We start from the raw sequence: 14,106 nt of genomic DNA, 5'->3' as shown, positions 1-14,106 counted from the left end.
ACAGAAGAAGCTGTTGATTTTGAGCTGTACCTACTAATCATTTCTTAGGTTCACTCTATCAGTCTTTTGTTGAATTAAGATTTCATGACATTCAAGTCAGAAAAAGCTGCTTCAAGGTGGTATGTAGGCACTTTCAGAGCTGCTTGGTGAAGGTTCTTAGAGTTTTCCGGCCCTACTGGGTTTCAGAAATGTTGTGAATGCTTTTGAGATTTTACCTGGTCAGCATTTCGGAGGTTTATAAGTTCAATGTCTATCTCCACAGGATTGACATCAATGAAAATGTTGTACTTCCTTGCCTTTTATTTACCTGGTTATTTTCCACGGTTATTGCCAAATCTGATGTGTTCTGTTGAGTCACAACAATGTGATGCAGGTGTCGCTGATGTAAGCAAATGTGACAGCAGCATAACTCTGCATAACTAATTGACAGCAGTTAGGCCAATAGTAATTTTGTGTCAGAAGGAGGCAGAATATATTTAAACAAGTTTTCCAGGGTATTCTATGTTCCAAAATTGATGTACATATCTTTTGAACCATCGGAGAGCCAATCAGACGGGTGGTAAGCTACTGGTAGCTTGCAAGCTATTGGAGACCCCTTTACTATGCCATGTTGGGTCCTTGAAATTGAGGAGATTGGGCCTGGAAAGTACTAGAAAAGTAACTGAATTTATTGATAATAATATTTTTAATAAATTGTATTGCTACTGTGCTTTTTTGCTAGTTTTCCCAATATTGCCACCACCTTATATATTTGTGTTGGGTAGCAAGTAGCTTCTAAAAAAAACTGACTTCAAAAGGGCAGCATGACGGAAAATAAATTTTGCAAATGACCTGAGAATGCCACACATCAGTATGCATGTGGCCATGGAAACGTGCACTCAGGTGTACAGCAGTGAAGATAATGGAGAAATGCCATAGCAATAACAATCTGAAATGAAAACACTCCAGAGACCAGCTTTTGCAACATACACAATAAAACAATTCAACACAACAGCGCTATGAAGGCCAAACATTTAACAATTCATTTAGAAAGATTCACCTGGAACTGAGCTCCACAGAGTGCCAACCTCAGAGGTGGGGTGTGCCACCACACCCTGCACTAAATCTTGTTTGCCAGCCCAGGATGTTTTGTACCGCTGAAAGGCTAACTAAATGTCAAAACCCTTTTTCTTCCTCACTTGGAAAAAGTCATTTGAATATTTATGGTGAAAAATCCTCTCAAATAGACAGGTTTCTCCTGGAATACGCATTATTAAACACATAACAGATGCCATTCTGTCAAGGCTAATGATCTAATTAGACTAATTACATGTCAATCAAACGTCAAGGGGACGCCCAGGGAAGAACAGTGTTCAATATGTCTGTGATGAAACAACAGCTTCCAACTAAACATTTGAGAGATAAAGTTGATTTGATTCATGTGAAACACAAAAGGAAAGCAATTAACAATCACTGTTGACACCTCTAGGAACTGACAGCCAACACAACACCTCTTTAACTGGAAAGTCAAAGCTTTGAGTTTGATGCATCTTAAAGGTTTATGGGCACTTTATTCTTATCTTATGATAGTGCTTTGGCTCTATTGGGGATTGTTGCCAATGTGGAGCTTTGAATCCCACTCAGACAGTGTTTGTAAAATTGGCACAAACACAAATAATCTCTACTTGATTTTAAGCCTAATCCAGTTTCCCTTGTGTTTTTTACACTCAGCAGTCATGCCTCAAAAGTCTTATTTTACCTGTGTTGTTTCATCTCTGCAGAATATTGTAAATGGCACTTCGGCCATTATACAATCTTATCTTAATATAACAGTAAATTAACACACCAATCATTTATATTGATCATTTAGCTTTTAATGGAGTTGTACTCAACATTGAGCAAAATGTGTCCATTAGGAGGGCACGCCTGTTCAAAGCAGGACGATTGCTGTGCTGTTTGCAGCGTCGTCGAGAACTGCAGGCCCTGTTGTTTTGTATGAATTAACTTCCATTTTTATTGACACTATCAATATGCAACGCATCTCAGCAGCTATTGTTATTGCTACAGTCTCATTGTGTCTTGGTAATTAGTGAGGGAATGGTTTCATACTTTTACTCTCTTCACAACATTCATCTTTCGATTTGATTAAATGTGGAAATAATGCACCCTGAGGGGAGCATTGAGCTATGGACATCGATTTCACACATCAAAGTGTAGCTCTCATAATTAATGAGCAAATGCATTTTCACGAGTTTGAATGATTTTCCACCTTACACTTGATTGATTTCCATTCGTTCTGCCAGTAACAACAACATAATTTCCATAATGTGGAGTGATTGTTTGCCACAGGAAGTGTGGATAAAAAGCAGATTCAGGACATGCTGTGTTTAGGACGAGAATAAATGCTGGTACTCCACTAAATATGAATTGTAATGTGAAAGACCAGTTTATTTATGATGTCCCGTCACTGCATTCACCTTAGTTCTCATGATTGTAACATGTTTGGAAAAGTCGTTCCTACTGTATACAAATACACTTCATATAAAAGCTCATGCAGATGTAATCACACACACATTCACATGTGAGATATACCCAGAGATTTCCTGTGATGCTTTTACTGAAAAACAGCTCCCACTGTCTTAACTCCCTCACTTTGAAAACAACCTGAGCACATTAGACAGACAGACAGACAGACATACGGACAGACCGACCGATATACAGTATTGATAGATGATATGAATGAGAAATATACGTACAACTCATATGCAGCGAAACACAAATATAAAAAAACTAACAGAGCAACAGCTCATACTATTTGGTCTGTCATCTACATGCCAATAAAGGCCTCTGCAGACGCTCTTCATAGGGACTCTGATGTCAGTATCCACTTAAATCTGCTTAAATACTACCCCCTCTACAAATCACTGTAGGTATTTGTAAAGTATCTATTGTATGTATGATAATGATTGTTTTCTTAAACAATTTACTTCCTGATCAAAGGCTGCTTTCAGTAATTGTAAATATTGCCATGCATGCAGTAAAGTCGCTATAGTAAATACCAGTGTTGGGAAAGTTCAGTTTCTACATGAACTAGTTCAAAGTTCAGTTCACACATTTTAAAATGAACTAGTTCAGTATTAACTAGTTCAGAAAGTAAGGGTTATTGAACTTCATAGTTCTTTTTTTCAGTATGTTGCTGCAAGCTATTATTTTTTTTAGTTATTGCCACAGCCTATATAGAATCTCAGACAGCAGTTATTTTAACAGTTTTAACATTTAACTGATGGCACCTTTTGGATGGCTGCAACCCCTTAAGTTTAAGACAGCTGGGCTTTCCGCTTTACTCAAAGGCTGCAGGTCTCTGACAGTATACTGCACCACCAGGTCGTCTATCTGTGACTAGGAGATGACAATGGAGCTGCTACTGTACGCAGTTAATGGGGTTTGGGCCGAGGATCAATCTTGACTGTCTTTTGATTTTTTATTTGCACATAGCTTGAAATGCCGGGTGCTTCAGTTCAATGTGCCCTTTCGGGTTTGCTGTGGATGTGACTGAAGTGGGGATTTGCTTTTCTGAAAGCCGGCGGGCAAAGTTTGCACAGAAGTGTAAGGTGTTTCCTATCCTCACCAAACTTGTCATAAAACTTGTTGTACCGTGCCTCCTTGCTGCTTTGTCCCCTACACGTTGCTGTCGTCTCCATGCTGTGTTTGTTTTGATGATGTATGCAGCGGTGCAACACTGGTAGCTGGTGTTGTCAGATTGGGTGTTTTTTCCATATTAAGCCTGCTTACTGAGTGTTTTAGCCTGGGTTTTGCCTGGAAAGCTCCATAGAAATCTGGCGCCCTACTGAACCAAGTTAAACTGAGAGAGCGTGTCGTTCACAGACACCAGAATTCAACGGGTTCTCAGTTCACGTTCGCCCAAAATATGAGTTCATGAACTATCGTTCAGTGAACTCATTCAGGCACAACACTGGTAAATACTGTGGGACATTAAGCAGTAAAACTAAAAGACACTAGTTTTTAATCAGAAAAAACGTTCAGCTTCTGAAATAAAAGAAGTTCCTCATGTGTAAATGCACACAGTGGAGCAGCATCTCTCCAGCTCTGATCTATCCAAATTTTGGGGAATTTAATTAATATTATTCTCATTAATGATGTATGACTTCACCAATCCACTCTTAATTAACTGCGGAGCAGCAGATATAACTGTAGTCCGCGCATGACCACACCGCATTTTAAGACGAACACACCTATGGATCTGCACACAAGTGCACGTACATTTACTATATACACAACATGGATGTGAAAAAGACAAATGCGTTGGGTTGAAACTAGTGAGGTTATGAGGTTTGGAGGCTTTGCCCCAGGTGGACAATAGAGCCCAGTGACGTTGTCTGATATTTCCATCACTTCCTGCTAAGAGTAATGGTAATAATAATTAAGTATCAGATTTGAGATCTACATTAGAGGAAGAAGGGCATAAGCACCAGTATAACCATGTAAAAATACTAAAACTAAATAAAACTCCAGCATTTAAACTCTTATTTAAGTACAGATGTACTATAGGCAAAATATACTTAAGGTTTCGAAGGTAAAAGTACTCATTCTACATTAAAACGGCACCACTGATTTACTGCCCTGAGACACCTGGGCCCAGACCTTCTCCTTTGGTTCCACCTCATTAACCATCTGAAGTATGTGTGCATGCGTTTGACACCCTGAACATGCTCTGGTGGGCTCCTGATTTTAGGGATGCTCTCTTGGGATTGTAGATTGCGTTTTGCTTCACGTGTGTGTGTTTGTGTGTGTTCATAAAAGCACACACAGAGTCCAGCCCATGCTGTATCATAACTTCTCGAGTTGTCCATTAAGGGAATATGTTATTCATGCTCATTTCTAAATGTATATCATTACTCATACAAATGTTAAAAAAAACATTAGTTACCATACATGTAGTGAGAGTTATCCTGTCGTTTTCTTGTGAAAGGTGCTATTTTGCAGTCCCAAATTGCAGTAAAGGGTTCTGTTTGGCTTCTTTGAAGTGCTTCTTCACCCAGCAATCATGTCATTTTACATCAGCTAGAAACACTGAGGATCTTCCTCTTAGTGGCTCCACTCTGTAATGACCTCATTTTGGGATTCTGATTACATAAATCCTCTATCACCCCCTATCATCAATCATCTATTTTACATAAAAAGCTCAGTTCGGCTTCAGTACTGATATTAAACAGTAATTTTTCACATTATTCGGGGCTTTATAAATCAGCCATTTAGTGAGGACTTTTTTCTAGCACTTGTTTTTTCGACAACCATAACCTTGCTGTTGCTAGTGTGAATAGAAGTCCCTTACCCTGGAGGCGGTGATGCATCGTTCTCTTCCTTCACGAACAGCAACTGTCTGGTAACATACCGGTCTTCAAAGAAGCTCTGAAGTCTCTATTAGAGACAAAACTGTTTGGTGACGCTCCATCAAACTGAGCAGGAAATTGATGGCCATCCTCTCTCCCCACCATTAGGGTTGATCGCTGTTAGTGTGATGGATGGAGCAAGGCCGTTGACAGCTACTGCAGGCAGTAGGCCTAAGCGAAATATGAGATATAATATCATGGTATATAGCTGGAAATGGAATTGACGGTTATTCAGAAGCACAATAAACCAAGAATGTGGATGGAAATTAGCCCTTTTTATATTCTTGTCCAGACAAGTTTGATGAAGCAGTACTGAATATTGATTTTTACCAAGGTGACTTTCATGAACCTAAGCCTTTTACTTAAGGGGATGATTGGCTCATATCATTTTATTAAAACAAATGTGTTGCTGTAAATGACGCCATGATGATGGTGATGATGATGATGATGCGAAACATAAGTTAGGGAGTTGTGAGAATTATCCAGGAATAATCATAAATTCAAAAATCAAGTCAACTGTTTCAATTGAATGTATTTGTTGTTTTTTTCTTTGTGATTTAGGCAGAGCTCAAACAATTAGTTGATTAATTGATTATTAATGAGCAAATGTTAAACATAATTTCGTCATCATAGTCATTTCAAAATAATGCTTAAAATTCCCTTGACAGTTGAATGGAAATATGGCTACTGAGAGCTAAGTGAATACACCCGAAGATGTTCCACTACGAGTGAAGCGGCAACACTAGGAGCCATGGTTTTCATCAAGTAATTTGTTATTGCATGATCTAGTAGTTAGTTGTACATTGAAAATGTCCCCTTGCTACCCCTGATGACTGGAGGATGAAAAAGCAACAACATGAAGAGCGATGAGAGGAGTCTTTGAAGAGCTTTTCACTGCAAAACCGATGAAAAGACGTAGTAAAAATGAACTTGACCTCAGAGTTCTTCAGTATGCGTGGAAGCTGAGAGAGAGGAGTTGCAATAACGGCAGGCTCAGTGGAAAAAGGAGTGTCGACGGCTGAGGAGATGAGATTAAAGGAAAGTGCAATGGAAATGAGTGGCTGCTGTGACAATGGGTTGTCAGCAGCAGTCAAACTCGCTTAAAAGAGCATATAACATTAAGCAGGGTTTTTGATAGAATGAGACCCACACACACACACAAAAAAAAAACAGATTAAAGCACATACCGACAATAATACAGTAGGGTGAGAAATGAATGGAAAAAACCTTAAGTTTCTCAGTATGGTTTGGGCCACCAGAACAGCATCAATGTTCCTTAGCGTCAATTCTCTAAATCTGTGGATACACAGGGGAGATAAACAACATTCTTCTGAAAGATAGTTCCTTATTTACCGTTTGATTAGTGACAGTCAGAACTGTCTAACATGATCTAGTGACAGTTAAAGTCACAGCATATCATTTGCATAATTTTCAAACTCATCAAACCATTCAGTGACCCGTTGTTCTCTGTGGGTGGGGAAAGTTTTCATCAATGAATAAAGCTCACTCAGAACACGTATCTATATATATATATACACAGTATAAATACAGTATATATATATATATATATATATACAGTATATAGATTTGCTGTTTCCACTCTCGAAGGCTATATTTATGGTTGTTTGAAGGAGCACATATGCATCTCTTCCGCCATTCTCTGTAAATAACACTCATACATTCTGCAATTTCCCAGCTTGGGATCAATAAAGTATTTCTATTCTATTCTATTAAAGAATGCGGACATGCTCACAATGGCAATGCTGACACATTGATGTTTAGCGGGTAATGTTTACAATGCTCACTATCTTAGTTTAGCTTGTTAGCATTTGCTTATTAGCATTAAAAAAGTACAACTGAGGCTGATTAGAATGTCTGAAGTATAGTATTGGATGTATCAAAATTTAGACCGATGGTGCTAGATGATAGGAACCATGAATGTCTATTAGTGCTGTCCATCTTCCTCTATAATCCTATTCAAATTTATAATGCTCAAATATAGGTTATTAATTATATTTTACTATGCCCCCCAATTTGTATACGTTCTGTCCACCAGAGGGCATTTCAACACATTTGGAATTACCAACAGGTGATATTTTTAAGCTTGGTGACAGAATGAAAACATTACGGACAAAAAATAGGTAACGTGAATTTTTGCCTGCCTTTCTGGCTGTTCCTCCAACTCTATATCCCCTGATGTTAGCTTGGCAGGATGTAATGGTATCCAGTGTTCTGTCGTAATGAGATATTTCATTAAATTTCATTAAAAAATACTAATAGATTCCCCCTCTGATGACCAACAAATGTCTGTTCAGAAGCTACTGAGAATCCATCCAGTAGATTACCGCGGTAAAATATGATTGGAAAGTTTGCATAGACTTCCTCCAAAAATTCATTCAAAAGGGACTGAAAATACAAAGAAAGATTGTGGTGTGTTTTGGACATTGACAACACTGACATCACATCTAACATACACTTTGAGCTCTTCCCTGTGGAACCAAAGCACTGCTTTTTGCTCCAATGCAGATTGGTCAGGAGTGCTGCAACCGCAACCAGGAAAGTGCAGCTTTGCTTTTGTTCAACATTGTAACAATCCATGAGGTATTCCTTTAACGGCCATGAGATGTCGGCATAACACTAAAACACGAGTCCCATGAGTAAAAACTGGGCATTTAGTGCTCCCCTGCTAGCCATGGACTCTGTTTTGGACCACAAACTTCCAGATCAGTGGTCTTGCAAAACACTCCCAAACTCCCAGCTCACATTTCCAGCTGTGTAGATGTGCTACAGGTAAGCAACCATTGTCGGAGAACCATTATTCTTGATTCAAAGTAGCAGATAATACAATAATTTTCTTGCTGACAGATTCATATCAGTGATGCTTCTATCTGTCAAGATTTTAAAAAACAACTTCTAGTCCACCCTTTGCCATTTGGTCTAGCTTGTACAAGGCTAACACACTCTCTCAGCTCATGTTTTATTCAAAATCAGCTGAAGGTTTTTCAGAGCAGATAGAGTTTCTACTGGCCCCATGGCATTTCAGACAGTTCCAGAGGATTGAGATGAATAGTAAAGGAGACAGGCGATGTAACTGAAGGGTGCTTCTGCCCATAATGGCTCTATACAGTATGTCTGCCTGCAATGGTCCAGTGGGAAGTTGATTAGAACTGTTGTGCATTGTTATCAGAGGTTATGACAGGTGTTAGATTATGATAAAGTGGCATCTTGGCTCTTTAGGCCCGCAGCTGCAGGGCCATCAGGAAGGTATCTTGCTTTTGCATAGTCTCTACTTTTTCTTTCATCTCTGGTTTTCTTCGTAATTATCTCATCTTTATCTCTGCCAGCAGTAAAAGGTAGTCTAGCCTGATGTAGGCTATTAATATTGCAGGATGGGAAAAGAGACCGTGAGATTATACAGTGGAAGAATTTGCTGAAATGAAGAACATCAGTTATTGCATAAAAGAGAACAAATAGCTAATTATTACAATATAATACTTTGAAGCCTTAAAAGACCCAGTTTTTGTTTCTTACACACAACACTAACTCCGTTCCAAAGGAAAGGGGAAAAAGTTAAAGCAAAACTAAAAAGTTTGCAGTTACACAAGTATTTCTGTGAGGTTGTAAAGGTACTTTCATAAACAGGTCGACAGCCGTGTCCCTAATGTGGGCAGCAACGACAGAGGCAAGAAGTCCCCTATGTTAATGGATTTGTATAAGTTAAAAATATAGTGAGATTTTCATGTAGTTAATTGTCTTTTAAGTTACTATTTGTCAAAGAGTGAGTTAAAACAATGGTGATTGAACATATGACCCACTAATGAGAGCACTTTTACTTGCCTTTATGCTGAGTATTCCAATCTGTGTCTGTGGTGACATTCCCTCTCTAAATGTAAATTAGCGCCATGTTAGTGATGCTGATGACTGCTGTTTGTCTGCCGGAGAAACTCATCACTAACAGTTATGCTGCGTTCACTCATATTTCGAAATCGGGAACTTCCATCTTCTGAGTCAGGCTTGTAGTAAGGGCAGATGTGTAATTAGGAACATGTGTGTGTATTGACTTAAGAAGGGAACATATAGGGGACGGACTGGAAGTGGAGAGGTGGATGTGTTTGAATGAAGTTTTAAATAGAGCAAAAAAAACTAAAGTCAACACACATAGTGACCGTGAACTTGACAAGATGGAGGCTCTGAAAAATCAGGCTCACCTGTAATTACATCTTAAAAGCCAAAGAGGCTGCTAGAAAAAGGCATCTCTAACCGTACAGATTATGACAGAAGGGTGAGGTAGAATAACAGCACAACATTCTGTGTGAAAGGGGTGAGAAATAAAATGTTAAAAGTAAGTGTGCCATATCTAAGAGGGTAGAACTGCAAAACTCAAAATAAGCTCTTAGTTCAGAAAAAAATGATTTAATGGAGCACTCAGTGTTTTAGGATTTAATCACTGGGGTCACATGTGATTCCAGAGGCTGATGATTAAACCCTTCAACTAGCTACGGGCATAACTCTTTGATGCTCATCTCATGTTAGAAAATTAGCATGTTTTAACATTGTAATAACCAAGCTGCCAATGGTATGACAGGACGTGGCTGCGTGTCAGCGTATGAATTAGACATTCTACCTTTTCTCTGCCTTTTTGGTATGCAAAATAGCCTGTAGATCTGACTGCATATGCCCGAACACACACACACACACACACACACACACACACACACATATCAAACACAAGAATACACTCAGATACATCATGCACTGTAACCTTTTCACTTTTAGTTTGAATGGTTTGTACTCTCAGTATACATGACAGGCATTTCAAGTGAGGCAAATGGGACATCAGAGGAGAGGGATGGTGCTCAGGGTGTAGAGCATGCAAATTCCTGTTGTAGTACTCTATGTAGTTGAAACATACACTTAGAGTATGACTCTAAGTAGGAATTTTTCATATTTATCTGTCAGTATCAGATCAGTAGTCAGTCTACAGTCTATGTTGCCTCTGCATGTGGTTGAAGCCTCAGTAGCAGGTTGCATCAGTAGAACCTGACTATAGAGGGTAAAAAAACACATAAAAGAAATGTGAGTGTATTCTTCGGAGTGGAGATCTCCATGGACTGTTGCTGTAAGCAGAACAGAACAGACCGTGTTCTATATCATGATCATGTACTATATGAGGTAGATCCCATGTCATTCCAGGTCCATAGACATTTTTCCCTCTGTTTATGGCCTTATCAATTCAGTCATTTTCTTATTGTCCACATTTTGCCAACACCGTTCCTTCATCTCTTTGAAATGTGATTGTGTTTCCTATGTAAGAGTTCTTTAAAAGAATTCAAAGCTCAGGAACAGGAATGAATTGCCTGTTTTTTTTTATCTGCAGAGGGTTTGGCTGTGGGCGTTGGATTCGGAGCCATTGGAAAGACGCCATCAGCCACTTTTGAAAGTGCCAGGTAAGATTGCTCTCAAGGCAAAGAAACATACATACAGTCGAGATTTTATTATTGAATATGGAATAAATGCATACATTCTGTACAACATCACAGCTGGAAACAAAATGATGGATCCCACCAGGATGATGTGTTTCAAAGCACTGAGATTGGTTTCAGCGTACAAGGTTTCAGATTGGTAGACATACGACTTAACATTATGGTGCTGTTGTTTTTTTTTGGTTTTTTTTTGTACAAGTCTTGAGATAGTTCAGTTTAGGAATAAAGTTGATATGGTTAGGTAAAGGTTTAGTGTGTATGAGGTCACGGTAAGAGCATGGTCAGGCTTTTCACCTGTACCCATAACTGTGTTCGGTTGACATCTAGTGGTTTTGATATAGAACTACAGAAAGTAGTGGTGGGGAAAAATCTGGTGAGTGCATGTGAGATTCTGGTCAGATCCAATTTTATAACCCACTTAGGCCAGTCTGGTGAACCAGCATCTGATTATGAAACACTGTTCTGTCTTTTGTACCATTTGAGAGAATCAAAGTGTGCATAATTATCTGTTGAACAAAGAGAAACATTGCAAAATCTGTTTGCAATTTAGTTTATCATAACTTTTAAATTGTGCCAAATCCAGTTTGAGAAATAACAGTAAGTGGTTAAAATGTGTTAATGTGATGTTGAGCAACGCGTCAAACCACTGTTTGACGCAACTATATGGTTGGGTGCAGAAGCTGGTCTGCCAAACCAGAAGGCTGGGAGACTGACAAGACTACAGCCATGCTACCCACTCTTTTAAATTGTACTTAAAGGGATAGTTCAGACACTTTGAAGGGGGATTGCATGAGTTACCAGTCCATAGTTTACAGTAGATCGGTAGCGGTTAGCATGCCCTCAATTTGGAAAAGCAGACATTAAAAAAATCAGTATCAGTTTTTACTGTACGCTCTATCCAAAAATATGAACGATCCCTTCAACCACAGCGGTGCCCTAGGCTAAATGCTCAAGACTGCATGCTAACAATGCTCGCAATGACAATGCTATCATGTTAATGTTTAGCATGTTTATTGTTTACCATGTTCACCAATTAGCATGCCAACATGTGCTAATTAGCAATAAACACAAGGTGCAGCTGTGGTTGACGGGAATGTCACTAGTTTTGCAGGTACTTGGTATCATTAACCAAATTATTGGACAAATAAAATGTGAAAATGTAAAATGATAACCAAACTCACTGAGGTCATTGAGCTTCATCCTCTGGGCACCATTGAGTGACCAAGTCTCGGTACACAATTGAAAATGGTTTGGGGTTAATTTATGGTTTAGGTTTTAAAGTTATGGTATGAATATTGACAGGATTTCCATTTGTGCTCATTGGATAGCTGGACAGAATGTAGCAGCTGGCTGGTGCTGAGTTGTGTGCTGCCGACATCTAGTGGTTAAATGATGGTACAGAAGAGAGAGGCAATCATTTAACTGGAGATCCCTGTCACCCTGGCTTTTCCCCCATCTTACCACCAGTTCGATCTTTATGTTTAATAATGATAATTGTCACCTGCGTGTCTCATTGTCTGCCCATGACAAATCAATCTGTGGAGTAAGATATTCTGTTTAACCAGACTGAGCCTCCAAAGGTCACTGACCGTTTGTAAATACCCCAGGAACAAAGTACATGTTTAAATTAGACAAAAAAATTAAACAAAATAAATTCAGTCTTCCACCTTTTATTCAATCACCAAAATGATTATTTTCTGTTGGACTAATGGTTTCACAGACATGTCAGATTTGGAAGTTTGCATTTTGGCTCACAAGAGTTGGAATATTTGCTGCTAAGTTTGAGAAATAACTGTTTGCCCATGTAATCCGATGTTTAGAAAACATAATTTCAACTACTTCACTTGAAGTGAAACAGTAATTGTTGATCAAATGGAAACATTCAAATGCCATGTCAAAAATCTGGTTCTCTTTGAATTTCATACAACAATACACACTAGTAAGACTATGGTCTTGGTACACATATAAAGCAGTTGTTAGATAGCTCTTGTATTTTTCAAGAAGACGATTGAGCTGTTGCTGATAAATCACAGCTGCTTGTATGGCTCTGGACCCTGCAGCCCCCTCAAGGCGAGCTTGATGGATCAACATCTGGGTGTGAAAGGCAGCTCCGTTCACCCACTGCTTGAGAAACCTAGAGTTCATATGTCCGTCCACCAGCATGGAATTCTTAGAAAGAAAAAGGAGCACAATGCAATTAATAGAGATGTTCATATATACAAATTGACTGTTAAAAATAATGGGCGTCACTTCCGAGCCTAAAAAGTAAAACCAATATGATAGTGCCTTAATCCTGCATTCTTTCTAATATTCAGCAGGGGGTGACCCCAGTGGCTCCAAAAATTAGTCTGATTGTATAGAAGTCAATGAGAAAAAAAACAACAACCGCTCACTACTCTACTTTTTCTTCAATACATCATGCTATTCATTTAGTAAATTATGGTCCCATTTAAAACAGACAAAAAAGTAGGGAATGCTTTAAGGCGGGGCTACACAGTGACCTGTCATTCAGGATCGAGAAATGATATATATCAACTACACAATATACATTACAATTGCAGTGAACTTGTTTTTTGGGTGCTGTCACTGTTATTGTTTTCGGACTTTGATCCTCTCACAGTGTGTTTTCACTTCATCAGAGTTGATTGTAACACTTTGCTTGACTACAATAAAGATCAGCGTTCAGTGGTTGCACCTTGCTAACCAAGCTAGCTAGCTTGTGCTAGCATTAGCTGGTAGCTTTAGGGAAACTGTCCATTTTCAGCCAGCTCTGTCAATAAAGTACAACCCCAATTCCAATGAAGTTGGGATGTTGTGTAAAACAAATAAAAACAGAATACAATGATTTGTGAATCCATTTCAACTTATATTCAATTGAATACACTAGAAAGACAAGATATCTAATTTTCAAACCTGTATTTGCAAATATTCACTCAGTTTGAATTTGATTACTGCAAAATGTTCTAAAAAAACTGGGACAGGGGTAACAGAAGACTGGGAAAGTTGAGGAATGCTCAAAAAACACCTGTCTGGATCATTCCACAGGGGAACAGGTTAATTGGAAACAGGTGAGTGTCCTGATTTGGTGTAAAAGGAACATCCCTGAAAGGCTCAGTCATTCACACACAAGGATTGAGTGAGGTTCACCACTTTCTGAACAACTGCCTGAGCAAATAGTCCAACAGTTTGAGAACACCATTTCTCAACGTACAATTGCAAGGAATTGCAATTGT

At 38.8% G+C, this 14,106-nt stretch overlaps 1 protein-coding gene across 1 annotated transcript in view; it reads left to right on the top strand.

Annotated features, from left to right (window-relative positions):
* The window catches only part of slc39a11 (solute carrier family 39, member 11), a 139,321-nt gene that overhangs the window by 119,591 nt on the left and 5,624 nt on the right, over window positions 1–14,106 (top strand). Inside the window, exon 7 of the mRNA XM_083932884.1 lies at window positions 10,768–10,837. Within this exon, the coding sequence (XP_083789010.1) occupies window positions 10,768–10,837 (70 nt within the window). The remainder of the gene's footprint in view (window positions 1–10,767; window positions 10,838–14,106) is intronic.

This window comes from Echiichthys vipera (genome assembly GCF_963691815.1).
Source record: "Echiichthys vipera genome assembly, chromosome: 18".
NCBI classification, from domain to species: Eukaryota; Metazoa; Chordata; class Actinopteri; order Perciformes; family Trachinidae; genus Echiichthys; species Echiichthys vipera.
Note: the sequence above shows the minus strand (reverse complement) of the source record. Positions and strands in the feature narration are given on the sequence as shown.